Raw genomic sequence first — 27,600 nt, 5'->3', positions numbered from 1 at the left:
CGGTCCTCTCTTCTGGGGGTGAGGATTATAAAGAGCCAGGGAAGCCTAGGCACGATGTTACCTACTGCTGAGGAGCCAAGTGCCCAGATGCGGTAGCATCTGGGAAGCAACTGGATGGATGTGCCTTTCTGGCAAAGTCTGCCCAATGTGGTCAGTCCTTTCATTTAGGATTTACTTTTGTGAAGTCACTTTTATTCCTGTGCCATCTCTTCAGTAAATATATTTTCTCCCTTTCTTAAGGCAAAACAGAGAGCAGAGGTACTTCAGTCCACCCAGAGATTCTTTTCTGAGCAGCAGCAGCAGAGCAAACCGATAGGAGGCAAAGCACAAAAAGTGGACGAGAACGGGAGCAAACCCTCCGAGGCAATTGCTGACTCTTCAGGAGTCTGCCAAGACAAAACAGAGGAAAAGCCTACCCCCGCACCTGCTGCAGCAACAAAACCTGTTAGAACTGGACCAATCAAACCTCAGGCAATCAAAACCGAAGAAACAAAATCTTAGAGGCTGTATTTCCTTGGAGGTGGGGGAAGAGGGGAGGGTGGGTGAGATGACAGCAGCATGAATTTGTAGCCCGAAGGGGGAGACAGCGGTTTTCTCTCCCCGCAGGGCTCTAAACAACACAAAGGGACGTAGAAGCTAGCGGCAGTTATGGATTTAAACTGCTGCTTATCCAGCTCAGCTTCTAGGTTCTTTGGTCTTTTATCTTCTCTGACAGCATGAAGGCTGCTTTTGGTAGTGTGTGTGCACGTTTTACACGTGTGCACAGGTTTTGGCTTACACACCTGTGTGCTTCCCAAACCGGGACCTGCAGAATAGCACAGCAGGGAAGCAGGTGGTTGGGGAGTTACGTTCCTAGCTGACAAGACGAATACTCTTATTTTCTTCTGATCTTCAGCTGCTATTTATCTTCTTACAAACCCGTGAGTATGAGAACATGCAGATCTGAAGATGGTGCTGGGCCAAGTAATGTGTGTTAAGTTTTTAGCGACTTAAAAAGCTCCTAGCTTGTAATAAGCAGAGGGATTCACGTAGCTGGCAAAGCTGCCCTACCCGTGTGACGCCTAATGTAATATAACACAAAGGGTAACCCTGATGCTGAATTTCCCTCTGAAGGCAGTGCTTTGCTGGCCGTTGCTTCTTGGATGACAATATACTGTATCTAGATCACAATATGAAAACGCTACTTGGCCACCTGTGTTCTCTACACCCACTCCCCCCTCAGTTGTTCACCTCTGGAGCTGAGAAGTTAATTGCATCAATAGTCAGATTTGTTCTGTACACCTCTGTCCAGCTATCTTTATATGAAGCGAGTGATCTTTAAACGGTTTCCAGCTTATGTCTGTATACAGCAATGAGCACTTAGAACTGTGCCACAAGAATAAAAGAAACCTTATCGGATTAAAATGAATTTTATCGAAAAGGTGCATTCTTTATATCAGAGCTGCGTCGCACCACCTCCTTGTCCACAGTGTGCTGGAAAGTAGAATCAAGTCAAATAATGCCTTTTTAATTGTATCCTCTAGTATTATAGCTGTAGGACAGTACTGTATGATACTTCTGTGAATGTAAGATATCCTGTACCTGCTTATGATATGTAGTAGTGACTGTGCTATACTGGAGCTGTTTTTAATAATGTTATTCTAGAGGTTTTTTCCAGACAATGATTGAAAAGCTAATAAAAAGCACCAGGTACCACATCAGTAGCAGAATTTGCTGTTTTTTTCTGGGATTTTTTTTTACTTTTTTTTTTTTGGAAGGAAGAGTGAGTTGAAAGTCTAATGTGTATAATTTTGTTCAAATGACTGCAGAAGCTGGAGAGGCTGTTGCTGCTATTGATGCCTAGTGAATTGCTATTGGTTATCTTTTTATATAAATATATATATAATTTGAATTTTTGGAAACTTTAGCTGTGATGTCAACTTTGGAAAAAAGTATCCCACTTGTAGTGTGAGTTGGCATTGTACAGAAATTAACAGCCATATTGGTCTAGAAATGTTAAACCTAATTTTTTTTCCATTTGTACAGGGGTAACGCACTGTATTAAATATGTACGGTCTTATTTACATGGGTTTGATTACAGAAACTAATAAAGTATTCTCTAAATAAAGTATCCTGGTAATCTCATGATTAGCTGAGTGCTGCAGGATGCAAGGAGAGCACCTGAATGTCGCGTGTCAAGCGAAGAGCGTATATTACAGCTTGGGAAAGCAGACTTCCAGAGAAAAACAGTTTGAAACAGCTTTTTTGTGTGTTTCTCCCTGCGCTCGCTGCTCCTGACCGCATTCTCCGGTGACAGTCTCATGCCACGGGGCTTCCAGCTAGCTGGTTGCATTCACAGGATCTTACACCTCTGGTGAGCTGCTCAGTGTTAGACTTGTGTTTTGTTTTTCCCTAGAGAAGATCTGCTCGTCAGAGGAAACCTGGATGAGCCCAGCTGTTACTCTGATTTCAGCTGGGGATGTTTGGCAGCATGGGGCTGCTAAAAGCAAGAGGCAGTTGTTTCGTGCAGGGGAAGCAGGCAGCTTCCTTCTTGTGCTGCTGCTCCTGCTCAAGACTCCTGAACTGCCCCTTTCCCGCCTCACTGCCACAGGGCCCAGCTTCACCAAAATGGCCAAGCAATGACCACTCACTGCCTTAAATTCAAACCACACAATTACCGACGTTTTTATTCCTGGTGTGGCCCTAAGCATTGGGGCTTGATGAAAGGCTCAGCACCTTCGCAGCAGCCCCTCAGTCACACAGGTGGAGGCCTCCCAGTCTCCCAGCTTGGGGCTGCCAAGGGGAAGAGCTGGAGGATGGGATCAGGGAGAGAGAGGGTGCTGCTCTCAGCTGGCCACCAGAGGGTATGCTTAGATCATAACCAACCCTCTTCTGTATTTTGGAGTCTCAATGCAGAGAAACAATTTCTGCCTTGGGAAGAGGTGCTGGCTGGCATTATTCCTCCAAGGAATGCAGATGTATGGAAGAAGGTGGCTCTGCGAGTGCTGGTGGGCTGGAAGGGATGGTCAGGGGGCACCAGAGCTGGAGTTCTGCCCTGCTGAGGTCGGTTCCTGCAGAACTGCAGCAGTTGGGTTAGTTAAAGGTGCTGTAACCTGCAACTGGAGTGATGCATGGGATAAATAACCTCTGAGTAGGTAACCCCACAGGTAAAATGCCCCTTTTGTAGGAACGAAACTAGCACAGCTGCAGTAAGCACTCAGGGAAAGGAAGAAGGTGGGAGAGCTGAGTGATTTTTCTGCCTGGTTCATGTTAGAGGGACCCTCTAAAAATGAGAAGTTGTTCACCCAACTTTTCTATTTTTAAGGGAATTCTGCTAAAAGGTTTAATCTTCAGTTCTCTAGTAAAAAGAAAAGTAAGCTGAATTTCAAAAAATCAGCAGTGGGAACATACTAAGCTTTTGGATGTTTCTCGTGCTGAGCAGAACAAGGATAATATTTCTGCCGGAATTTAATGAAAAGCAAATGTTTGGGCATTTAGTAGTAACATTATAGCATTATTTTGATGTAAGCCTCGCCAAAACAGCCTTGAACCACCTCGGTTGCCTCTGAGGCCAGGTTAAGCATTCAGTCAGTGACCCAGGCTCACTGGCTGTGACACATAACCAGATAATTTGCTCTTCGCTGTTTACATTAGAATATATCTTAGATTTGTCTTTGAGTGGCATTTGGTGTGTAATCTCATTTCTAGGACTACCTCTGGTCATCACAAATAATTGCATTGAAAGTCCTATAAGTAAAGGAACTACTGTGTTTGGGGAATTCACTATTTTGTTTTTAATAATGTTCACTCTGTGAAAAGACCGTAACTTTTCTCAAAGGCAGGAGCAGGGGGATTAGAGTGAGTGGGGCTGGATCCAGCAGCCCTGCTCAGCTCACGCTTTCTTGCTGGGCCGTGGGAGGGGTGGGATTCTCTGGGCTCGTTCTGAAAAGCCTGTTAAGTAAATCCCTGTACGTAGCGCTGTTCAGCTCAAGCCAGGCTTTCTGGCACTCCTGTGTACATTGGCTTGTTTTCGTTTATTTTCTTAGTCAATTAAATGATGGACTTCCCACCCTGAAAAGCCCCCGGTGTTGGCAGGGAGCGGGGGAGCCTTGAATTCCTGGTGTTGGGGCTGTCTGCTCTCAGCGTCTCGACTTACTGAGAAGCCTTTGGTGCTGCTTTTCCCGCAGCGACTCCGGAACAAGCCGTCCCTTCATCCCAAGCGGAAGGAGGCAAGCGCACAGGGGGACCCTCTTGGTGGCCTTGGGGCTCTCACCCTGGCTTTTGCCCCAGCTTTGGGGACATGCGGTTTACCCTCACCAGGACACCCACCCCTGGGTGGCGGGGCAGAGGTTCAGCTGCTCCTAGGGACGGTCCCACGCACCCACCTTATTGATGGCCAGGAGAGCCCAACACAGACTGCGGGTTTATTGCTCGGAGCGGTGACCGCAGGGTGTCCCCTCGCCCCACCAGGCGGCTGAGGGACGCAGCTCTCAGCGCAGCCCCAGGTCGTTCCCCTCGTACAGCGCCCAGCTGGTCTCAATGGGGGGCATGGGGCTGCGATCGATGGTGGGGATGCTGCCCTGCGCTGTCACGAGCCTGGCAAAGGCGTCACCCCTGGGCTCGGCATCCCTCAGGGCTGCAGGTGGCTCCCCGAGGCCGGACAGCACGCGGAGCCGGGTGCGCTGCAGCGTGTAGGTGATGCAGGCCTCGGGCTCCGCTGTGGTGCGAGCGGCCCTCGGCTCCTCCGGCAGCACTGGGTTCTCGTCCCTGGAGAAGACGGCGTGGCTGACGGACAGCGGGGGGAGGTGTTGCCGGTCCACCTCGCCCAAGCCCTGCAGCAGAGGGGATTCCAGGCCTGAGGTGGCACAGATGTGGCAGGACCTGGAAGATGCGGCCGCCCCGGCCCGGCACAGCGTGCAGAGGGAGTCGAAGCGGCTCAGCACCACGGATGCTCGCCGTGGGTCACCGGGAGCCGCGGGGCTGCTGGGCCGTGCCATGGCGGCGAGGCAGGCGCATCGCTGGCAGGGGGGATGCCTTCGCCTGCGTTGTTCTGCGATGTCCCAGCCCTGCTGCAGGCCTGCGGTGAGGGAGAAGGGGGCTCTGAGCCTCCAGGCAGCGGGGGCCCACCCACAGCCCCCCTCCCTGTTCACCTGCCCACAGGCAGTAAACAGGGCTGCCTGGGTGATGGGTTATGCCCCATCCTGTGCCCCCTGCCAGCCGGGGCAGATCCCCCCGCCCCATCCCAGCCTTTTGGCAGGACCGCAGCCTCCTAGCCCCCCCCAAACGCACTGGCCCTGAGGGAATAGGGTGCTGCCTGGTGTTGGGGCCTGCGCTGCCTTCGCAGCCGGGGCATCCCCTTGTCCCCTGCCCTTCTAGAACAGGGCTGTGCTCTAGTCCCCCACCCTGGTGCTGGTGGGGGGGTGGGGGGGCAGTGGGTGACCAGCACCACTCAGTGAGGACAGGTGTCAGAGGGGGCCAGGAGCCCACCCTGCACCACTGGGGGTGAGCACCCTGTCAGCCCCTGCCTCCCTTCTTGGCTGCAGGACCTGCTGGCTGCCCGTTCCCGTGGCCTCCCTGCTCCAAGCAGTGCCATCCCCTCGGTGAGCAGCCACAAATCCCAGCGCTGCGGCAGCAAAAGAACTGCCTTGTACCCCCCACGTTGGCCAGCCCAACTCACAAACCTGCCCCCCGTGGCCCATTTTAATCTTTTCAATCAAGCAAATCTCCAGGGTTTACCGCTGAAACTTAGACATTTGTTCTGAGTTAATGTTGCGATGTTTATTGGAGTGTCCCCCCAGCTGGGGGAGAACAAGCCTCCTACAGCCTTTCTACAATAAATATTTTAAACCGCAGGTTCTGGAAGCAGCGTGGGAGAGCCGCTGGCGAGGTGAGGCCAGCTGCAGGCAGAGGCAGCGCGGAGGCTCCCGGGCTCTGGAGGGGGGGGGATGCAGGCAGCAAGGCCCCCAGCTGGAGATGCCACCTTACTGGTCCCGCTCTTGCACTGGCCTCCCGGAGTGGGAGGCGTTTTGCTGGCTCAGCCAAGCTCCGGAGAAGCACTTTAATTCTCTTCGCTGCCTTGGAGTACAACGGGATTTCACAGGAGGCATCAGCGGAGGCATTCGTGGCCCTGCCGAGGGGCGGTTGGGCAGAGTGGGGTCCCCACCGTCACCCGGGGCTGAAGCAGGCACCGAGGGGACTGAGCCGGCTCGTTCCCGGATGGGAGCAACCGCGGCGCGTCCTCCCGGCGTCCCCAGTCAGCGCTCACGCGTGGGAGAGGCGGATGGGGTAGGCGACCATGTTGTAGCTGTCCCAGGCGAAGAGCTGGCGCTCTGCCGGGTTGTAGTCCACCATGCTGAGGTACTGGAAGCGGTTCTCGAAGGGGATGCTGAGGGTCCGGCTGGTGCTGGTGGCCGTGTCGTAGGCGAAGTTGACGGTGGCGTTGGGCGCTGAGTAGCTGCTGACGGTGTAGAGGGTGCCGCAGATGACGAAGGAGTTGGCCACCGACTGCTTGCGGATGTTGGTCTCCCAGGTGCGCCGGATCTCCAGCGTCTCGGGGTCCAGCTTGGAGAGGACGATCGCCCCCTTGGCCTTATCGGTGCTGTACACCACCCACAGCCCCGTCTCGTCCACCGCCAGGTCGATGTCGGTGTAGCCGCCCCAGGAGTAGGGGTACTGCCCGTGGTAGCCGGCGCCGGGCAGCTCCCTCTCGGTGGAGATGGCCTCAGCCCGCAGGTCGTAGCGGGCCAGGGCACGGGACCGGCGCGGCTGGAAGAAGAGCCCGCCGCGGTACACCACGGCCCCGGTGCTCTCCAGGGGCCGGGGCAGGACGTGCACCTTGGCGGGGTAGCCCCGGGCCAGCTGCTCGGCCGCCTCGTACTGGAAGAGCTGGCGAACCTCCGTGCCCACCGTGTCCACGCGCCACGTGGTCTCCCGCGTGAAGGGGGCCACGGGCTCGGGGTCCTTCATCCACACCCCGTACTTGCCGGCGATGGAGTCCGCCCGGCCCAGCACCACCGGCTCCCCGACCCACGCCAGCTCGCCGCAGTCTGTGGGGACAGCAGGGACAGAGGCATTAGTACAGGGGGTGGGAGGGCAGAGCGTGCAAAACGTGAGGGGATCCATGCATCCCGCGGGGCTCCCGACCTCTCCCTTCAGCCCTGGTTATCCTGAATTATCCGGTGACTTCCCCCCTCTGCTGTCCCCAAGGTTCCCCCCGCTGTCCCCAGCCCAGCCCCGGTGGCAGTACCCGAGTCCTCGGCTCGCGGGCGGCCGAGCGCCGTCTCCTCCAGCAGCCGGGACGCGGGGAGCTCCGTCCTCTCCGACTTCAGCTCCTGGTAGCCGAGGGGCTCCGGCTCCCACCTGGGGGCTGCGGGGTGGCCGGGTGGCAGTGTGAGCCCTGGTACCAAGCCGTCGCCCCCCAAAATGCAGAGTACTGGTGCCCTGTGCTGGGGCTCATCGGTGACACAGGGATGGGGGACACTGCTGACTCCATTGCCCCCACCCCCACGAGTTTAATGTCCCATAGATGGAAACTGGGGGTCCCCCCAGATTTCTGTGGTCCCCCCATGCTGATGCGGTGAGGAGGGTGGCTCTGGTGGCTACAAAGAGCCCAGGTTTGGGGATGGGGAGGGGATTTGGGGATGGGGATTTGGGGATGGGGAGAGGATTTGGAGATAGGGATGGGATTTGGGGGGGGTCTCCCAGGTGGCTGCATCCTCCCAGTGGGGCTGAGCCCCACAGCGAGTGGGCACGGTGCAGGGAGGGCCAGGAGCACAGCAGATGCTTCAGGTGGGGGACACAGGCTGGGGGGGGGGGGGGGAAGGGGACGACAAAGGGACCTGACCAACACCTGGGGGGGATGCTGGGGTGAGAGGGGATGGGATGGGATGCCCAGGGGGATCCCGTCCCCAGCACTTACCTTTGCTGGAGGCACGCAGGGTGTCACGGCCGGGCCCCCCCGTGCCAGGGGGACAGCGTGCGGCCCTGAGCCGGGCGATCTCCTGGGTGCTGCTCTCCAGCCTCCTGCTCAGCTCCTCTTTCTCCCTCTCCAGCCTCCTCTTGTCCTCCTCCAGCCTCTCCTTGTCCCGCAGCAACTCCTCGCAGCCCCCTGCAGCCGCTCGCTGGGGACCCCGCGTCCAGGCGCCCCCCACCTCTGCTCCCCGTGGCCCCGAGCCCCCGAAGCCCCCCAGGCCCTCCAGGCGGCTCAGGCGGGTGGCCAGGCCGGCCAGCTCGGCTCGCAGCTGGGACACGCCGCCGGCCTCCGGGCAGCTGACCTCGCCGGGGCTGGCCACCGTGAAGGTGTAGGTGCAGCGCCCGCCGGCATCGTCGGCATGCTGGAAGAGGGCCGTGTCCCCCGGGGCGCCCAGGGCCAGGCCCCCCCCGAGCAGCAGCGTCAGCCAGGCGCCCAGCATGGTCCCGTCCCGCTCGCTCGCCCCGTGTGCCGGCCGCTTTTATATAAGGCCGAGGGGACGGGGGCGAGGGAAGCTTCCAGATCCCCGCGGTTCCCCCCCGCCCCGGGTGCTGGCGAGGCTCCGGCGGCGTGCGGCGGCCGAGGCCAAAATATTTGCGCTGGCGGCCGCGTGCCAGGGGCTGCCGCGAGGCCAGGGGGTGGAGGCGGCGGGACCCCCGCGGCACCAGCGTGATCCCAAAGGGGGAACGGGGCTGGGGGTGCGGGCAGCCACGGCCCCCCAGGGGTGTGAGGAGCGTGCCAGGTCCTGGGCTGTGGGTGGGGGGGTGGGAAACAAACCCTCCCTGTGTTGTGGTGGTTTGCTCTAATTATGGAGTTTATTGGGCTCGGGCTTGTGCCGCGGCCAGGAATAGTGGGGGGGGGGGGGGGGGGGGGGGGGGGGGCGGAGGGATGTGGAAGTGACAGATGGAGGGTTGCCCAAGGGCACCAGGCAGGAAAAGTGAAAAGGGGAGAAAATAAAAATGGGAAAAAAAGGGGGAAAAAAGAGAGGAAAAAAAGAAAAAAAAAAAAAGGAAAAAATAAAAAAAAAAGGAAAAAAGAAAAGGGAAAAAGGAGAAAAGGGAAAAAGGAGAAAAGGGAAAAAGGAGAAAAGGGAAAAAGGAGAAAAAAATGAAAAAAGAAAAAAGAAAAAAGGAAAAAAGGAAAAAGGAAAAAGGAGAAGAAAAAAGCAAAAAGGAGAAGAAAAAAGGAAAAAATGAAATAAGAAAAAATGAAAAAAGAAAAAAATGAAAAAAGAAAAATGAAAAAATCATAAAAGGGAAAAAAGAAAAAAGGAAAAAGAAAAAAGTAAAAAAAAATAAAGAAAAAAGTAAAAAAATAAAAAGGGAAAAAAGAAAAAAAAAAGAAAGAGAGAGAAAAAGAAAATAAAGGAAAAAGCGAACGAACCGACCAGCGCCTCCCCCCGGGGCTCTCCCCGCGGTTGCGCCCGCGGGCGGCGGAAATTTCCCCCCTCCTCTGGCCACGCCCCCAGCCGCGTTAGCCCCGCCCACTCCCCGCCTTAGCCCCGCCCCCGCCCTAGCCCCGCCCCCTCCCGGTGCGGCCCCGCCCCGCGCTGTCCGTCGGGGCGCGGTGCCGATCGCCGAGCCGCTCGATGGGGCGGCCATTTGCCGGGCGGGCCCGCAGCGCGCTGAGCGGCGGGGCCGCGCTGCCCCCCGGCGGCAGGGAGCCATGCCCCCCAAGTTCAAGCGGCACCTGCACGACGACGAGGTCACGGGCTCGGTGAAGAGCGAGCGGGTGAGCGGGGCGGAGCGTGTGGGGTCCTGGGTCCCAGACCCACGCATCCCAGCGGGTGTGCGGCGCGGCGCGGCGAGGGGGGTCCCCTCGGCTTGGGTCCTGCCCCGTCCCGCCGGGGGTGTCAGCGGGAGACCCGTGCTGGGGGACGAGCCCTTCAGCGTGAAGCCAAGCTCCCAGCCCCCTCTGCTCCCAGCCTGCCCGCAGCCTTCACCTCGGGCTGCGGGGCAGAAGGGCTGACCCCCGGGTGTGGTATATGGGGACTGGTGTGGTAGATGGGGACCCCGGGGTTTCCTGTCGTCGTCCTTATGCCCGCTGTCACCGCTGGCTGCAGAAGCAGTGACCTCCAAATCAGCTTTGCACCTGGCTTGCTGTGCGCTTGGGATGCTCCAGGCGGCTGCAGGAGATGCTGAAGTTGGTGAGACCGAGGATGGATCATCCTGTGGGTCCACGGTGGGGTCGTCCCCTGAGCTGGGAGGGCTTTCGTGGCCTGAGCAGGGGTTCTGCCTGCTCTGCTCCAAAGCAGGGTCCAACACGCACCACCTGTTTCTGTATCTTTGGATGTTTTACTGATGCTTGGGATTAGGATCTGCACCTGCCTGGGCAACCAGCAGTGGCTACAAATCCAGTTTGGCTCGGTGGCAGTGAGGCGAGTGCTGTCCCAAGCCAGAGCTGCGGAGCTGGGCATCAGGCTGTACCCTGCAGAGCTCACAGACCTCCTGGGTGCTGGTAACAGCACAGGGACATCCAGCTCTGCCCCGGCCACAAGGGGAGAGAAACAGTGCCACCCTCCTGCCTGGGAAGTACCGCTGATCTCCAAACCTGTGGGCAGAGGATGCTGGTGGCATCCTGGAAACGTGTGTGTGAAACGTTGGATGCTTATTGACGATGGTTTTATTTCCTTTGTTCGCAGAGGAACCTTTTGGAAGAAGATTCGGATGAAGAGGAAGACTTTTTCTTGTGAGTTTCTGAATGGACACCGTAGGGCATGTGGTGTCTTTGCTGCCTAACGCTCTGAGACCGGAGGTGTTGAACACCAAAAGCTGCTCCCTGACAGATAGGTGGGGGCTTGCTGCGATCAAAACCTTTTATTCCTTTGAGGTGATCTCCCAGAGCCTTATCATCAAGCATTAATTAAGACTTAATAGGTGTCACCTGTGTAAAACTGGGGTGCCACACATTCTGCGTGACATAGGAGGGGCTGATGGGAGGCATGAGAACAATACTTCCTCCGCAAGGCGTTGATTCTCTCGTGTATATCTCAAGTCTTTGGTTTAATGATATGTTTTCATTGTATCTTTCATCATTATTGCTCTCTTTTGTACTGCAGGAGGGGGCCTTCCGGACCAAGATTTGGACCCAGAAATGACAAGATCAGGCAGTGAGTTCTTGTTCTTCTGTGTCATTCAGATAATATTTGGTTCTGGCAGTACAAGCCCCTGCTGCTCTGTTGGCAGAGCATTTCTCCATGATCCTGAATAGGAACGTGACTTGTGCTTTGCTTCTTCTGATCGTAATTTCCCACCCTACCTGCCCATAGCTAGGGAAAATCTCAAATTTGATTCCAGTTACCAATGAACTGCCTCTTAACAGAGGTGAAGGGGTAGGATTGTATCACAGCACCAAAGTGGAGTTTCCAAAGCCCTTGCTGTATTCTGGTGATAACCTGTTCCATCCTTCTATCATTTTTTTTTCTTCTGGAGTATTAACCCTGAATTTTAACCTTATCTAGCCCATTCTTGCTTCATTGTGTTTTTTTTTTTTCTTCGTCTTGTAACTTGCTTCTCAATGTTTCAAGAAAACAAGTGGTCAGGAACGCACAGGGACCATTTATTTCAGGCAGCTGCTGGCCTTCTGGTCTCCTCCTCAGGTGAAAACCTGGCAGAGGTGACCCGGAGATGTGCAGTGACTCAGGAGGTCCGAGCAGCAGGACAAACAGGAAGCCATTACAGCTGGAGGAGGATTATTGACTGTAACAGTGCAAGAAGGAAGGAGGGAGTGCTGACTCCTTCTCTCAGCGAGTCATTTCCTGGATGATGCTCGTTCCGTGCCCCAGTTTGCCCTGCCCTTAGCCACTGGGGATGCAATGGTTGCACTTAATGGGAAGGGGGGGTTGTTCACAGACCCCTGGTTCTCGTGGTGCTGTTTCCTTCGCTGGCCTCCGCAGAGCCAGAACAGAAATCTGGGCAGAGGCTGATGACCAGGCACTGATCCGACTGGGTTGTTTTGTGAGCAGCCTCAGAATTGCTCCTCATTAGGGATTTTTTTTTCATGCCAGGAAGAAGCCGGTGCAGCGCTGGGATGACTCATTGGGAGCTAGTGTAAATTAGGTTCTTCAAGATAAGACGTAATTAGGGAGAGTTCTGAGTTTTACAAGTCCACAGTGAAGTGACTTAATAATGGAGCTTAGAGGTTTGTGGGTTTGAGTTTAAATACCTAACCGAAGGAGAAGAGTGGATCATTTCAGTCCAGAAGGCGAAGTTATTTGGGTCTAAGCAACTCGGTTTGGGAGGTTTGTTAGCACAAACATGTGGGCAGGGTATTTTGTTGTTGTTTTCTTGACATGGAAATCAGCAGCTATAAAATTCATCTTGGCTCCTTCTGTTTATATCCTCTGCCCCTACAGTTCATTCACGGTCACTGAAGAGCAGTATGACTGAGATGGCACGATGTGTTTAGGATCCTCTACCTTCTTTGACTTTCTTTGACCTTCTTTGAGGTGCCTTCCAGTGAGGCCTTTGATATTGCCTGCTACACTTTACTGTGCAGGTGATGGAGTGCTGGCAGAGGTGGTCCTGAGACTGTGGAGTCTCCCTCCTTGAAGATCTTCAGAAGCCACCTGGATGTGGTCCTTGGCAGCCTGCTCCGATTGTGCGAGTGGGGTCCCACGTCGATGAAAAGGTGTAGAAGGGGGTTAATGTCTGCCCCTTCGTCCTCTTCTGCCAGAAGGGGTTTGCAGAGAGTCTTGTGTCTTGCCCGAGTGGAGGAAAATGGGAGCTCATCTCTTCCAGCTGTCTTGGCCAGGCAGAAGGGCTGTGGGAGTCTTCAGGAGGCAGGGAAGAGTGTATTTTCAGGTGGTGGACAGCACTGCAGCTGTGTAAGGGAAGAAAAATGAAAGAAGAATTCACCCAGGAACTGGTGGGTTCGTGGGTGGGCATCAGTCACTTCACAACATGTCCGAGGCTTGCCTGTAGCCAGAGACTGGTTGTCTGGTGGACCTGGTATGGGATGTGTCCCTTGGGATAGTAAGTGACTACGTTTCTCTAGGCTCTAGTATCTAGAGTGTCTGTTACAAAACAGCATCTATTGTCTGCTCTCATCAGTGCTGATTGCTTTATTTAATAAGCACTCGCAGCGTGCCATAGTTGCTTCTTGTTGTGTGGTTGAAGTTTCTGATCAAACCAGCCCCTGTGCCGGATGGATTGATGCCTGGTGTCATAATGATGCAGTTTGTTCTTGTTTCAGTAGAGGAGGAAGAGGAGAGTTGGGTTGCTGCTGAAACGCTATAAGGAAAAGACATTTTAAGGAGGAATTTGAGCATCTGGAGAACTGAGACGTAGCTGGACAAAGCTAGAGAGGCGGGAGCTGTACAGGGCTGGAGAAAATGAGGTGTGAAGACAGGCACAAAGGGGAACGGGATGGAGGACTGGGCAGAGGAAAAAGTAACGGGATTGTGGGAGGAAAGGTGCGGAACATGTCGAATGTGAGGGGCAAGACTGGAAACTTTTCCTGGCTGTCCTTGGCAGTGAGCGAACTCGGGTCAGGGTGGAGAGTTTGGCAGCAGAGCCCTTTGATGCTGGCTCAGCTGCAGAAGGACATGTTGGGGAACACTGCAAACCTTGCAGGGGAAGGAGACAAGTTAGAGCCAGTAGTAATGGCAGGAGGCAGCGTGACAGTGCCCCCGTGCTGTATTTTCCCCTGGTATGTCTGGAAGTTTGGGCTCTGTTGTCCCAGCAGCTGCTTGGTTGGGGTGGAAGCTCCCCTGGTAACTTGGTGGCCGCTGTGGTCCCTCAGGCTCTCTCTGAGACCACCTCCACTCATGTACTGCTGATGTTCCTGCTCTCAGGTGGATGTGCCAGTGGATTAAGGCTCCTGCTCGTGCTGGGGATGAGGCTCAGCACGCTCCTGTGCTTCACCAGGAGCCGGATCTTGGTCCCTGTGATTTCTCTGTTGCGCTGCCAGTCTGTCTGGCTGCAGACCCCGTGTTGTTTCCTGAGGAGGGGGAGAGCAGGAATGTCTTGAAGGCAAGAGTTGGCAGGAGCTTCCCAGAGCCTGGCTGCTCGTCACAGGTGGATGGATGTGCAGGGGACCCCGTCCTTAGTCCAGGCTTTCTCTTGAAGGTGACATGAGACCATGTTGTCATTTTTCATTGCTGGGTATAATCCTCTCAAGGACAGAGGCTTCAGGGAGGCATAAACCACTTCGTTCCTCGCAGCTGTGTTGAAGAAGCAACTTGAAAACAGTGATTTGTGGCACGGTTCAGTGCTGATAGCCCCTCGTAGAGTACAGCAGAGGTCTGTCGGGCAGCCGTGCCTCGTGCTCGAGGGCTGCTCCCACTGCCGCGCTGGCCTCCTGCCTCTGCAGTGTCTGCACAGCTTGGCTCTAGGTGCTGTTGCCTTTTTCCCTTGGTTACTGCCACAATAAGGGGTGTTTGGGCATGGTTTGCCCTGGAATACACAGCGCTATTAATATCCCTGCATCAACTTGGGATGGAAAATAGGAGTGTGTCATGCTGGCTGCAAACAGACACCGGAGAGACAACAAGGAGCCTTGAGCAGCCCGTCCCATGGGCTGTGCGTGGCCTGTTTACGACTGAAGAATGCTGGACTGTTGGTCCAACACTGTGACCGGCCCAGAGAGTTTGAGTTTTTCAATAGGTAGCCCAGGGTGGCCAAAAGGGCAAGGCTTCTTTCTCCCACTCTGGAACAGGCGAAGCAAAAAGAAGCAGAGCCTAAACCCAGCTAAGCGCCGATGGATCTCTTCTTGCTGCCTTGACTGGATGCACTTGCCACCCTTGTTAAAAGCATCATGTTTGCAGTCGTTAGTGAGAAGAAGGGTCACGGGAGATATTCTGTGCTTTTGTCTCGCCCGTTTTCCTGGCAGGTATTTCTTCTACGTTATTTCTCTTGGAAATCTGGCAGGAATGAAATACATGCGATGTATGTGTCAAAAGCCAGCAGCTCCCAAACAGGAAACGTGCTTCGTGTATTAGTGGATTCGTTTTCCATTGCCAAGGAAAACATGAAGATATTTTCTGCCTGATGTGACTTGAGTTTCCAACCTCAAGCATGCCAAACTAATGGGGATTGTTGAAACTGCATGGCTAGCGCATAGGTTGTGCATCTTTCAGCCCTTTCCTGGGGAGACATCTCTTGTAGCAGTGACAGGTGGGAGAGAGCAGAGAGCAAGGGCTGGCTGCATGTAGTTAAGGCACCGTGTGGGGCCCTGGAGAGCAAAGTTTCATCCCATGCCTCAATCTCTTCCTCCTTTTTCCGGGGTTCTCGCTTGCATCAGATAGCGAATCAGGGTGCTCATGTGTCTGCCTTGGAAGGAAGTAAAATTTCTAAATGCCTATGAGAGTTCAGGCCTTGATTGCTGTCTCCACTTCCCATCTGTGAAATGTCTCATTTCTGGTAGCGGGGGCTGGCTAGCTGTGTAACCAGGCTATGGATAGGCAGCGAAGGCACGCAGCAGTTTTCCAGCACCTCAAATGAAAAGAGGTGGGATGCTGGGATGCATATTGGGAGGCAGGAGCCTGAGCTCCATCCTCTGCTCCAATAAAGCAGAGCAGCTTTAAGTCACAGACCTGTCCCTGTTCCCCTGTAACACTTTGGGGTGTCCTGGGGCCGCAGCAGCACCTCTGTTGTACTGCGCTGGCTGGGGACACGGGTGGCATTGCACTGCATGTTCCCATGTGCATTGTACCCTGGCGTGCTCCCCCTTGTAGCTGTAACCAAAATAGCTTGGTTACAAATCTGTTGTGGGAGGAAATCTCCTTATTTTGAAACCAGTAATGTTTTTAGAAACATTTACATACTGAAAATGTGTTCTCCTGCCCATGAAACTGATGTGAAGTCCTCAGAGCTTCTGCCAGGCTGGCTTGTTTGGGATAGCAGATGTTTCTGCTTTTCCTCTCTCACCCCGAGCTGTAGCAGGGTCGCTTGCAGCTCTGAGCTGGGACATGGCCTCTCTGCCTTGGTAAAGAAATTCCCTCGCAAAGCACGTCTCCTTCCCACCTTGTCACCTGCTGCCCCAGAAAGGGTCCTGGGGCTGTGTGTGTGGATATCCTGCGTGGGGTGGATATCCTCGGGGCACCGGGTGACACGAGCTTCCTGTCTTCAGTGCCACCTTCTGTGCAGCTCTGCTGCCTGCCTCCTACCTTGCAAAATGAATGGTGGATCGAAATGGGCTCGTGGGTTTGGGGCAGGTTTCTGCTGAGACATCGGGGGATTTTCTGTGCCTTTTCCCCTCCGGATACGAAACTCCTGGCGAGCAGCTGCCAGCAGTGTGCAAGGCAGGGGCTGCTGCCGCGCGGTGTAGGCGGATGCAGAGACGCAGCACGGGGAAGGCAGGTTCTTTTCCTATGGCATCCTAAATAAAGCAAGGATTTGCGTGTGCTGCTGGAGCCCGGCATGTGCCGTACGAGGGCTGATGAGTCAGAAATTGGCTCCAGAGGGCTCGCCTGGCTGTTCCCGCTCCAGAAGCTGCAGTGCAGCAGCGCTACAAAGCCTGACCTGAAATGCTCAGGTGGGAAGCCCCCTCACATTGCTGCGTTTCCAGCTTTTTCTAGAGCTTTAGGGGGAGAAAAAAGCCTCTTCTTTTAGTGGCTCTCCTTGCCTGGTTTTGGAAGGATAAGTAACTGTGTGCTTTTCCATTGAAGCCGCTATTGCTCGTTGCAGCTGCTCCTCGTGTGTGCATCTCGGCACAAGCGTCTGCTCAGCAAGAGGCACCGAGCTGTCAGGGAGACAGGAGAATTAGGTCAGTGCGAACCAGAACTCAGTGTCTTTTAATTAAAGGCATAGTGGCCTCTAATTAGATAGAGCATCGGCTGAGGCTCGGGGACGGAGCCCTGTTCCTGGCTGTGCAGGGCCTCACTGACCGGCTTTGGGCACGCTGCTCCGGGTCTCTTGTGCCCCTGTTTTCTCAGGTCATGGTGCAGGTTGTGCTGTCCTCTTCTTACCGGCCGCTCCGAGGCTAGATGCTGCACGATGGCTCTGCACGTGGTGGAGCTGGGTCTGGAGCTGCTGTAAAAAAAAAAAACTATTTTGGCAAATAACATCTTTGAATTTTCTATCAAAGTGATGCCAGTGGGCAGGAGAAGGTTTTCAGTGGGTCCACAGAGGAAGATGGATAATTGGATGGTCCAAAGAGGAATATGGAAATTGGATAATTTGGAGAGTGTAGGTGCAAATGATGAGGTGGTGGCAGTCCTTCCCCTTGGGGACACCAGTGGTGCACTGCTAACAGCAGCTGCATGTGTCTAACAACACAGCTGCTGAAGTGGCCTATTCACACTGTGTATATGACAAATACGCATTTTGATATATTTTGATATGTTTGAAGTGCTTACTTGTTTTTAAATCAATGCACGCTAAGAAGTTGAACGTAAGACTTCATGCAGAGCGAGTGGCCTGGAGCCGTTTCAGTTTCGTTGCCTTGTGTGTGGTGTTGCCTCCAAGACATTGCTGTTGCCACTTACTTTCTGAGATCGGTATGTCTCAGACATACCCTATTGTCTCCCTAGGGCCCCAAGAAATTTCTTATTTCTATCTCCAGGAAAATAAAAGTGTATTTAGTTCCAAAATACAAACCAGCCCGTAGCAGTATTTTTCCACCAAGAGAATTTTTCTCTCTTACCAATGTGGCTTTTTTATGGAGTGAATAAATACATTTATAATAACCCTGCGGGTGTGATTTAGGCTACTGTTCACTGAAACGACTACCCACAGAGTTGCGTAACCTACGAGAAGATGGATTCTAATAAGTTGGTTCAGTTCATATCAGCAATTTCTTTCCTGTCCTCTCGAGGCCCCTGGCAGAGTGGATTTTCATTTTGCAGCTCGGTTCCCAGAGCAGGGGAGTGCAACTTGTTTTGATTTCACTCCAAGTTATTTAACAAAGGTGCGGTGCTGGGTTCTGTGGAGTTTGGGAAGATGAGGTGGGATTTTTTTTCCCCGCTTTGGTGTGAACTCCTCTACAGCAAAGGTGCCCACCCACACCAATCGGTGCCTTTTCCTCCTGCATTTGTGTGTGAAAGGTTTCCACCGCTCCGGTTAGGAAGTACTGCGATGTCCTAGCACTGCATTAAAGCTGTTCAGTTTAAATCCCCAGACAGATGCGTGCTTGTGACGGTGGTTGCTGCACACATGGTGCGTTTGGATCGCCGTGCCTGCCCCTGACGGGAGGGTGCCCCACTTCTGCTGACTTTCCAGCGTTCCCTTAGAGCCCCTTGCATTGCCTGCCCTACCTGGGATTCCCAGACATCCACCCCACACGATGCCGTGCCTTTAACTTTCTCAGCATCCCCTCAGCCTCCCTCCACTGTTGTCCCCTTGATTTTTTTGCCATTGAGCTCACCCCATCGTCCTGGGCAGCTCGGAGCAAGGGTCGGTGCAGCAGCGTGCAGCTGGAGGTGCTTGCTTCCTGCCACTCACGCTGGCTCGGCTTTGCTTTGCTCTGCTCTAGTGTCCAGAACCAGGTGGACGAAGTCATCGATGTCATGCAGGAGAACATCACCAAGGTGATTGAAAGAGGCGAGCGGCTGGACGACCTGCAGGATAAATCAGGTGCGATGCTACGTGCAGCTCTGCTGTCTGTCTGTCCTTTTCCCCACACCTCTTCCCCATTGCTGGGCCAGGCTCCCTGGTTTCATCTCAGAACCGGGTGCCCGGTGACAGACCTGGGCTTGTATTTGTTCTGCCTGACAGGGGTGTTTCCCAGCCTCGGGCTGCAGGTCTATCTTTCTGACTATGTTTTCCTCTTCCCGCCTTCTGCTGCTGCTCTGCACAGCCCCAGCCCCACGCTGACTGGTGTCCATAAGTCACCGGTCGGTCTCTCACCCTGGCGTGGTCACTCAGCAGCCTGGGGGTCTAACCGCCCTGAGGAACTGCTCCCTCCTCTGTCACTTCACCTGCCCCTTGGCCTCTTCCTGCAGCCAGCTGGTGCTCAGCCATCCTGGTTCCCCTGTGGGCTCAGCAGAGCCCAGCACATCGTCACTGCAGCGTTGTGGAGGCAACCTTGTAAGAGATTTAGGCATGGAAGTGCCGAGGCTTTAGTTGGGAGGCATTTGGATGCCGTGACCTAGTTGGTCCTTCACGCTGGCGTAGATTAGTCTGTCCCACGTTGGCCCTGAGCATTCAGCTGTCAGCCTGTTTGCTGCCTTGCACAGTGAATTCCTGTCCTCAGAGGGCGGAGGCAGCACAAAGGGGGCTCAGTGGGCCTCCGGTCTGTGTGTGCTCTCTAGCGAGGGGTGTAGTGTTGGCGTCTGCTGTGGCTTGGGTGAATCCCACTGTGGTTGGTCTTCTCCCTTCTTGCCAAGTTCGTTGCTTGAAATGGAGTGGAGTTGTTGGGATGAGCGGGTGCTCAGTGTGCACTGCTGAATCGCCTCTCTTCTCTCCTTCCGCAGAAAGCTTATCGGACAATGCCACAGCTTTTAGCAACAGAGCCAAACAGCTCCGGAGGCAGATGTGGTGGCGAGGCTGCAAGGTGAGCAAGAGCTGGAATGGTTTTCTTCACGCAGATCCTCTGGCCCTGGGCCAGGCGACGGGGTCACTGTGTGGTGGAAACACAAGGGAGCAATTTTGAATACCTGTCCTATAGGTTTGCGTGTAACAGTGTGAGCACTGCAGGCTGAGGTTCCTGGAGGCACCCCTGGAGGTGGTGCTGCGGATACAGGAGCCAGCTGGAGGCATCTCCTGTGCTGGAGAACGTGGGGTTCAGTCAGCTAAGCCGGACACTGTCCCTGTGAGATGCAGTGCTCTTGGCAAGACGGTTTGAAGCCATCCTCCCTCCTGAGCTGGCCCTGCTGGGGCCTCTCTTCTGTGAGGGATCATCTATACTCCAGGTGGAGGGGTGGTTGCCTGCCCTCCCCTGGTAGAGGATGGAGAAGCCAAGAGTTTAAAAATAAAAACTAAACTGAAGCATTTTTCTAGCTGGGAAGATGCAGGAGCTACATAGGGTACCATGCGTAACATGCCTCTGTGCTCCTCTTGCAGATGAAGGCGATCATAGCGCTGGTGGTGGTTGTCCTCCTGCTCGTGATCATCAGTGAGTAGTTTTGGGTCACTCCAGCCATGGCTGGCGCTGAAATTCTTCGCTCTGTTCAGCAGTCACGAGTGGTGCACGTAGCCCACACCGTGCTTCTCTTCTGCAAGGCTTAACCGTGCATGCAGAGGAGCGGGCTCAAGCCAAGCCCCCCTGACTTGCCACAGAAAGCCAACGTTGCACTGACGGAGGGCTGGCAGAGGTGGCTGGTAGGGGTGCCTGGAAGGGTTTCACACAGAGCAGTGTCTCCCAAAGGCCTCCCGCGCTGATCAGCCGCTTTGCAGTGGGTCTGCTTCCAGCAAACGTTCCCAAAGGGGCCGGGCTGCTTCATTTTCAGCAAGCAGCTTTTCATAGCGAACAGGTAATAACAACCCGAGTGCGTTTCTTCTGGCAGGGGGAAGACGTGCTCCAGGGGTTCAAGCAGCCCAGCACAGTAGCACAGCTCTTCTGTGCCAGTGGGTCTGTTTGTTGTTGTTTTTTTTACTCAATTCTCTCTGGGGGCTGCTCTTTAACAGTTCCTTTGCTGCCCTTCAGCAGCCCCCCACGGCCTGTTGCCTGCTGCCACAGGTAGAAGCAGGAGAGGCAGAGCTGGCAGCGGGGTCGAGCACTGGAGAAGGAGAGGGACTCATGGAAAATCCCGTCTGGTTTAATTCTGGAAAGCTGGAAGGAGACGAAGGTGGCAGGAAATTTTGTCTAGCATGTGTGCAGGCAGCAGATTGCATTGGCTTGAGCTTGGAAACACTTTCCCTTGCAGCTGCTCGCTGTTTGTCACTACAGAGAGGAGGGTTGTCTTTCTGGTGCTGCTCGGCGTCGCGTGTGAAGGGGCGTGGCTGAGAGCTTGTCCCTTTGTGTTCTTTTCCAGTACCCATAGTCCTGAAGTACCGCACCTGATGGGGCAGCCGAGACGTTGATGGAGCTGGCTCTGGGATAACCAAACTGCTGTGTAACTTAAGTGAGATACCTGTATATAGCTTTGAAGTTGTTTTTCTCCGGGGAGGCGGTGGCGGCAAGTAGCCAGCTCTAACAGAGCACTGAGAACTGCCAAACGACCCTTTTTTTTTTTTTTCTTTCGGTCGAGTACCCGGCTCCCGCTGACGTTTTTATAACAGAAGATTCAGTTCCCAAAACGCTCGTTTCGTGGCATGCTGGGTCTCTGCTTTGGAGCTGGCTACTTGCCGTCACGGTGTATCTGTATATATGGTTGGGTTGTAATAATGCTTCCAGTTGGAGCAGTTCCCTGCTCCCTGCTGCGGAAGGCAGAGGGGGCTCTGTCCTTTCCCCAGGGTGAAGGAGGAGGAAAACAGCAAAAGAGAAACGTGCCACTGATTATGTTACAGGAAACTGACCCTTCGGTGCAGAACTGCAAGGGTGGTGTTTTTCTCGTTTGCAAAAAGAAAAAAAAAAAAAATTAGGTTTTACAATCCCGAAGACTTTATTTATGGTCCTGCCATGGGAATGCACAAGCTCGGTGTTTTCAGTATTGCTGCTTAAAGCTGTGACTAAAGACATTCCAGTAAACCTATTTTTGACTGTACATGTGAAGTTCCTGCATGTTCCTGCTCTCCACTGCTGGGAAAGGTGGTGTTTTGGTTTTTTTTCTTCAGTGTTTTATTAACCAGAAGTGAGAAGCGTGTAAAGCCCAGCTCCCTTAGCCCAATGATGCGAGACGCAGCAGGAGGGCGGCAACTGGCCTTGAATCAGTCCAGGGTAAACCCCGAGCCCACTTCTCGTTCAGAGCCCTTCACCTGGACGTGGTGTGGTCCCGAGTGCCAGCTCCTTTTGCTTCCTTGCGATCCGGTGCCTGGGGCTCATGCCCCAAGGCCGGGGAGCTTGGGGTGGTGTAGGGGCCCTGTGTTGGACGAAACAGGAGCGAAGCACCCCAGTGGGTGGCACCGATGTGTTTTGGCACAAGAGACACGAGTTTTCCCCTCTGGCTGGCTGCAGTCCTGGTCTCAGGTATCTGAGGCATTTCTGTCTGCCCGTTTATTTTTGCGACCCTCGTTCCTTCCAGCCCCAAGCCAGGGACGTTCACTGAGGCGAGATCAGACTCTCCTGGTTTTTCTTTTGCTGTCCGTCTTCTGGTGAGAGCAGCATTGTCCTGCTTGGCCTGCGTCTGACAAAATTTCACATGGAGAGAGGGAAATGGTGCCCCCGAGAACTACCGGCGCTATCTCCCAGCCTCCTCGTGTGGACCTGGGACCTTGTGCACAGTTTCCACCTGAGTGGTGGAGCTGCACCATGCAGAGAAGGGGATTAAAAGTGAGCACAGCAGGCTGGAGTGCCGGATGCGATTACAAGCTCCACTTGCCCTGCTGATATATAAATAGAGCTTTTCCCCTCCGTGGGGCTTGCTCACTCCAGGTGGCAATCAGAAAGCCAAGCTGGGATTTTCTTTCTAACACATTTTAAGGCCCCGAGGGCAAAATCATGCACTCAGTGGAAGTGATAAAGATCACCTTGCCTGTGCCTCCAGCTACTCACCACCTGCAAAGGATTGAGAGGGCAGACGAAGAGGGAGGGTGTCTGTCTTCAGGGGGGTGGCAGGTCTTCAGGGTGCCTTTTCCTGCCAGCTGGAAAAGGAGTTAGCAGCCCTGTGAGTCTGTGTATGGGCCGTGCTGTGCCTGCTCCTGCTGCCTGAGAGCCTCACCACCACCGCTGCCTTTCTCTCCCAGCCCCATCTTGTATTTGCTGCTGCCGCCCACAGAAGGACCTTGATCCGTGACAGCGCTGGATCGCAGGATCTCCCAGGATGTTGGGCTGCAAGTGTTTGTACTTGGGAGGCAGGGCAAAAAGCTGCCACAGTCCTCAGGACTCTCCTCTGGGTTGCCAGGATTAGTTTTTGGTCTGTTTGGGGTTCAAGTCACTGAATGCCAGCGTTGTCCTGAGCACAGACTGTCTCGAGAGACCAGCTCTGGCTGGGGAATGGAACCAAGAGACAGCAGCAGCAGTAAATCAACAGTCCTGGCCAGTAACTTTTAACAGTAATACAATTAATTGAGCAAGCTTTATTTTTTTTTTTAAGGCTGAAAATACCATTAAGATATCATCTGGGCTCAGGTTTGTTACAGAGCAGCCCTCCCTGAGTCCCTTAACAATGCCTTGGTCTGTATAGCGCTGCCTCTGTAGTCCCACCATGGATTGTGTAGGGAGGGCTGTAGTGACTGGGAGGGGTTGTCATTCCCAGCTGTGCTGGGGAGAAGCTGTCTGAGTGCTTTGGGGTTGGTTTTCACTTAGGAGATGTTACGAAGGAGATTTCACAACAAAAACAACTCCATCACTCGGGTGCAGGGTCTGTTTTACCCATTTCCTCCTTGTGCAGATGACAGATCTCCTCCCTAGCTGCTGTTTTCCACGCGATCGCCTTTCACAGGGAATGGCGTGCTTTGGCTGGCGTTGTACGTTCCTCCTGCAGGGCTGCTTCTTCCCAGGCTCACTGGTGTGAAGGAACCCGGGGGTCCCTGTGCCCACAGGCAGGGGGCTGCAGAGATGCTTGGCCACACGCTGAGGCAGGTGAGGGCAGGTCTCCGTGCTCCTGCCTCTGGGCACTGCTTTGGCTAGTGGGAAAAAGGTTTCCCCTCAGGAACCCTGTTGGAAAACAGGAATAAATGGGGAGAGGGGGCCCGGGTGCTGCGGTGGGGCTGCTCCCAGGGGAGCGCCCGGCTTCACCGCCCCCTTCCTGCAGGGCTCGGCTCCTCTCCCGGGGCCCTGCACACCCACAGCGGCGTCCGTGCGACAGACACGAGGTGACCGCGTTCAAATCGCGAGCGGCAGGCCCGGCGCCTCGCGGCCTCGGCTCCGGCTCCCCCTGTTTTTGCCAGCGGCCCCGCAGGTGCGGGCCGGGCCGCGCCCCGAGCTCCCTCCCGCGGAGCGAACCGCAGCCGCGGCGCTCCAGCCCTGGCACAAGGCCGCGGCGGGGGCGGGGGGGGGCTCGGCCAAAACCGCAGCGCCTCCTTCGGCCCCCGCGGGAACCTCGGGGCCTGCCCGAAGCCGGGGCGGGGCGGGGCGCGGCCTCCTCCCGGGGAAACCGGGCCCGGCCCGGCGGAGGCGAGGCGAGGCGAGGCCGCCATCACCCGCCGGTCGCCACGGCGACCTTCCCCTCGCAGCGCAACTCTCGCGAGACTACGCCGCGCATGCGCAGCCGCCAAAGACGCTCTTCCCCCCCCGGAGCAGCTCCATTCCCCTCCCCGTCCCCCATTGGCTGGTCGTTGCTAGGGCCGAGGGAGCGGGCGTCGCTGATTGGCTGCCGGGCGAGCAGGCGCGGGGCAGCATGGCGGCGCCGGCCCGGCGGAGCGTGGTGTTCGTGACGGGCAACGCCAAGAAGCTGGAGGAGGTGGGGGGTTGGGGGGGGGGCGGTTGCCTAGCAACGCGCGGCCCGGGCCCGGGCCTAGGCCTCAGGCCTGGCTTTGGGCCTAGGCCCGGCCCCGGCGCTGAGGGGCTGCCCCCCGCCTGCCTCCCGCAGGTCGTGCAGATCCTCGGGGACTCCTCTCCGTACGCGCTGGTGGCCAGGAAAATCGACTGTGAGTCGTGAGGGGGGTGAGGGGGGTGAGGGGGCGCGGCCCCGGCCCGGCCCGCCCCGGCCCGGCCCCGTCCTCCTCCTCCTCCTCCTCCTCCTCAGCGCCCCCCCCCTCCGCTCCGTGTCCCCGCAGTGCCCGAGTACCAGGGGGAGCCGGACGAGATCTCCGTGCAGAAGTGCCGCGAAGCCGCCCGGCAGGTCGCCGCCGTCCCGTGTGCCTCCCGCTGCCGGGTGCTGGGTGTTCGTGCCGGCCAGCCGGGCCGCCAGCCGCCCCGGTGCTGGGGAAGCCGTGCTGGTGCTCCTCCGGCCTCGGGTGTGCGCGGTGTGGGGGCCTCTCGTGTCTCCTCAGCAGCGAGGGGACGTGGCAGGCCCCTCAGGGCAGCCCTGACGTTTGCGGCACTTAAGAGTTTTCCATCAGCTCCTCACAGTCCCCTTCTAAAGCTGCCTCAGGGGTACTCGTTTTAAAAAATAAACGAGTGAAGATTGGGGCTCACGCAAAACACAGCTTTATCTTCGTGGCCTTAGCATTTCCTCTCCCCATCCCACCATTCCTGCCCCCCGTGAGGGCAGTACTGTGCAGCTCTGCTCGTTCCCCCCCCCCCCAGAGGTCTTCCCTGCCACTCTTTCCTCCCTCCTGCCTGCTGGGGAGGGCCCGGTTTGGTCGTGTCTGTCTGGTGAGGGCCCTCACTGAGGTGACAGCTAGAATGGCTGCTGGGTTTTTGTGATGTCCCTGTTACCCCGGAAGCACGAGAACTGGGTCGAGTAAGAAAATAAGTTTGGAGGCAGTGCTTTCCTCTAGGTCTAATGTTTCCATCTTGGGCTTTTGCTGTAGGTTCGGGGACCTGTGATAGTAGAGGATACCTGCTTGTGCTTCAATGCCCTGGGGGGGCTTCCAGGGCCGTACATGTAAGTAGGTGGGAACTTCCTTCAGCTCTTGTTTAGAGTGAGGAGCACAGCTTGGCGGGATGTGCTTCACTGGGGACTGACTCTCCATGCACCTGGAACAATAGGTTCAGGGAGGTAATTACTGGTCTGTGTCCTTCACTTCATTCTGCAATGCCCTCTTCCAGGCTCTGCTGAGCTAAGCAGAGGCATCAAAGCTTTATCTAGTCATGCGTGCACTAGAACTGGGTGTAAAACATGAACAAGTTGAATCGAGGAGTGTGCTTCAGCTTGTTGGTGCTCATGAGTGGGAACTGAGATATTTACTTTGACCTTAGCACAGCAGTAAATTAAATACTGTTGTTTTTTGCTGTGTGCCATTTAGTTTAAGGGCTAGGTAAATAGCCCAGAATGAGGTGATTTGACGGTATGTTTCAGAGAGATTCAAAGAGCTATGAAAACATAGACGACAGTGCCTCGAGGATGCCTTTATTTCTGAGTATTAATATCAAAAAGTCATCTCTCCTCTTTTTTTCTCCTTCAGAAAATGGTTCCTGGAGAAGCTCAAACCGGAAGGTACTGCCTCCTGTGCGCTGCTCTGCGTGTAACTTGGGCTCCTGGGGACAAACGTAGCTGTGCAGCCACAGGGAACAAATCCCAGCCTGTGCTGGGTGCTGCTGAGCGTGTTGTGTCCCTTTTGTGTCTGTCCAGCTCTGTCCCGTTGCGCTTTTTCTTTGAGCTTGTTCCATGCTTGCTGTTTCCCCCAGGAGCCTCAGTGTCATCCCTGCGTCGCTGGGTCCCCAAATATCCGCCCCTGCAGGCGGGTGGCAGGGCTCCTGAAAATCCCTTGTCTTTTACAGAGGGGACCTGGCACACCTGTGACTTCTGGCTTCTTCCCTGGCATCATGAGCGATAATTGCACTGATTCAGCGGGCTTCAGTCCTTCTCTGGTGCCATGCACTTGCTCGCTTCTGCTCCCAAATTAACATTGGGGCCCCAAATTAATATTGGGTCAGTCAAATGAGGGACGCGGCCAGAAGCATCCATTTGGCGTTTATTACCAAAGTTCTGTTAGCTTTGTTTGCAGTCTTTCCTCTCCCTGGTCGGTGTGACCGCAGAAGCTGCCGTGAGCCCTCTAGGTGGGCGTGTGGCGCTCTGCTGGAAGCGCCCTGACACCAGGACCCTCTCTGTGTTGCTCAGGCCTGTACAAGCTGCTGGCTGGGTTTGAAGACAAATCTGCCTACGCTCTTTGCACCTTTGCATTCAGCACTGGAAACCCAGAGGAGCCCGTGAAGCTCTTCAAAGGCCAGACACACGTAGGTGTTGGTGGGAGGGTTGTGATGCGGCTTTTGTAACGTTATCAGCTCTCTTAAGGACAACATAGTAAGGTCACTGACGCTGCTGCGTGTGGTGCAGTTGTTCTGCGAATTTGGGAAGTGTGGAGGGGAGGAAAGGGGCTGTCAGCATACAGCAACGTGCTGGAGCTCTGCGTTTGGGGCTGCTAATGCTGGTCACGTCTTGGGGAAATGCTGGGAACGAGAACGGCACCACAAACCAAGCTTTTGGTGGCCACAGCGTGAACCGTGAGCGCCGCTCCAGCTTGGGTTTTGATGTGAGGCAAGAGGAGTGCTGAGGAACCCCGACTTACAGGGCTTTTTGGCTTTCTCCTGGCAGGGGCTGATCGTGGAGCCCAGAGGCCCTCGAGATTTTGGCTGGGATCCCTGCTTCCAGCCGGACGGCTATGACCAGACGTGAGTCACTTTTTGTCTGTAGCGCTTCAGGGAAGTTTTAAGGAAAGGGGGTGGGGGGGGGTCGAGGCTGTGTTTTGTCACCGTGTCAAGAGGAACGCGCTTACAAGGAACGGTGGCAGGGAGAAAACACTTCCTAGACCTGAGTGGGGTTATGGGGAATTCTGGTTTGGGGCGGACCTTGTTGGTTTGGCCAAGGTGTGTCACTGCCACCCCCCTGCTGGGGGGGTTCTCAGGGGCGGGGGGATGTGCTGCAGCACCTCAGCTGCTGACGCTGCCTCGCTTTCTCCCACCTCCAGCTACGCGGAGCTGCCCAAGGCAGTGAAGAACTCCATCTCGCACCGCTACCGCGCGCTGAGCGAGCTCTCCGCCTTCTTCCGCCAGAGCACCTCCGCGGAGCCCCCCGCCGGCCCCAGCTAGCGGCCCCGGGCTGCCCTAGGGCCCTTCCCGCGGCACCTGGGCCTGCCCGCATTAAAGCTGCTCCCTCCCGGCCCTGCCTGCTCCTTTTTCGCCTCTCC

At 55.4% G+C, this 27,600-nt stretch overlaps 5 protein-coding genes and 1 long non-coding RNA gene across 27 annotated transcripts in view; 3 read left to right on the top strand and 3 right to left on the bottom strand.

Moving 5' to 3' along the window:
• Nucleotides 1-2,106, top strand: part of PRRC2C (proline rich coiled-coil 2C) — a 70,493-nt gene extending 68,387 nt beyond the window's left edge. For all 19 annotated transcript variants that reach the window (XM_040565122.1, XM_040565121.1, XM_040565105.1 and 16 more), the window contains one exon: nucleotides 241-2,106. In XM_040565122.1, coding sequence (XP_040421056.1) covers nucleotides 241-501 — 261 coding nt within the window. In that variant the 3' untranslated portion in view covers nucleotides 502-2,106. The remainder of the gene's footprint in view (nucleotides 1-240) is intronic.
• Nucleotides 2,107-3,663: 1,557 nt separating this feature from the next.
• Nucleotides 3,664-5,548, bottom strand: LOC121073775. The gene is made up of 2 exons (XM_040565145.1): nucleotides 5,269-5,548; nucleotides 3,664-5,056 (listed from the first exon to the last, which is right to left on the bottom strand). Exons 1-2 carry the CDS (start codon nucleotides 5,330-5,332, stop codon nucleotides 4,470-4,472), a joined length of 651 nt encoding a protein of 216 aa, XP_040421079.1. The 5' UTR covers nucleotides 5,333-5,548; the 3' UTR covers nucleotides 3,664-4,469.
• Nucleotides 5,549-5,748: 200 nt separating this feature from the next.
• On the bottom strand, nucleotides 5,749-8,614 carry MYOC (myocilin). Of its 2 annotated transcripts, XM_040565139.1 has the most exons (3): nucleotides 7,898-8,603; nucleotides 7,226-7,345; nucleotides 5,749-7,025 (listed from the first exon to the last, which is right to left on the bottom strand). In XM_040565139.1, exons 1-3 carry the CDS (start codon nucleotides 8,388-8,390, stop codon nucleotides 6,241-6,243), a joined length of 1,398 nt encoding a protein of 465 aa, XP_040421073.1. In that variant the 5' UTR covers nucleotides 8,391-8,603; the 3' UTR covers nucleotides 5,749-6,240. The 2 variants fall into 2 exon arrangements, with proteins under 2 accessions (XP_040421073.1, XP_040421074.1); XM_040565140.1 differs by lacking the exon at nucleotides 7,226-7,345 and having other exon boundaries at nucleotides 7,898-8,614.
• Nucleotides 8,615-9,496: 882 nt separating this feature from the next.
• Nucleotides 9,497-21,473, top strand: VAMP4 (vesicle associated membrane protein 4). The gene is made up of 7 exons (XM_040565146.1): nucleotides 9,497-9,679; nucleotides 10,590-10,636; nucleotides 11,007-11,057; nucleotides 18,362-18,462; nucleotides 19,302-19,381; nucleotides 19,891-19,942; nucleotides 20,802-21,473. Exons 1-7 carry the CDS (start codon nucleotides 9,614-9,616, stop codon nucleotides 20,828-20,830), a joined length of 426 nt encoding a protein of 141 aa, XP_040421080.1. The 5' UTR covers nucleotides 9,497-9,613; the 3' UTR covers nucleotides 20,831-21,473.
• Nucleotides 11,007-18,355, bottom strand: LOC121073778. The gene is made up of 2 exons (XR_005821926.1): nucleotides 18,254-18,355; nucleotides 11,007-16,920 (listed from the first exon to the last, which is right to left on the bottom strand). It is a non-coding gene; the product is annotated as an uncharacterized LOC121073778 (long non-coding RNA).
• A 2,645-nt stretch (nucleotides 21,474-24,118) lies between the features above and the next one.
• On the top strand, nucleotides 24,119-27,574 carry ITPA (inosine triphosphatase). 3 transcript variants are annotated; one of them, XM_040565143.1, is made up of 8 exons: nucleotides 24,119-24,269; nucleotides 24,399-24,456; nucleotides 24,586-24,650; nucleotides 25,285-25,358; nucleotides 25,879-25,910; nucleotides 26,535-26,650; nucleotides 27,009-27,085; nucleotides 27,382-27,574. In XM_040565143.1, the coding sequence occupies exons 1-8, from the start codon at nucleotides 24,207-24,209 to the stop codon at nucleotides 27,500-27,502; spliced, it is 606 nt and encodes a 201-aa protein (XP_040421077.1). In that variant the 5' UTR covers nucleotides 24,119-24,206; the 3' UTR covers nucleotides 27,503-27,574. The 3 variants fall into 3 exon arrangements, with proteins under 3 accessions (XP_040421077.1, XP_040421078.1, XP_040421076.1); XM_040565142.1 differs by having other exon boundaries at nucleotides 24,163-24,456; XM_040565144.1 differs by lacking the exons at nucleotides 24,399-24,456; nucleotides 24,586-24,650 and having other exon boundaries at nucleotides 24,157-24,269.
• Nucleotides 27,575-27,600: the final 26 nt, after the last annotated feature.

This window comes from Cygnus olor, chromosome 8 (assembly GCF_009769625.2).
Source record: "Cygnus olor isolate bCygOlo1 chromosome 8, bCygOlo1.pri.v2, whole genome shotgun sequence".
Classification (NCBI taxonomy): domain Eukaryota; kingdom Metazoa; phylum Chordata; class Aves; order Anseriformes; family Anatidae; genus Cygnus; species Cygnus olor.
This window is presented reverse-complemented; position numbering and strand designations above follow the sequence as displayed.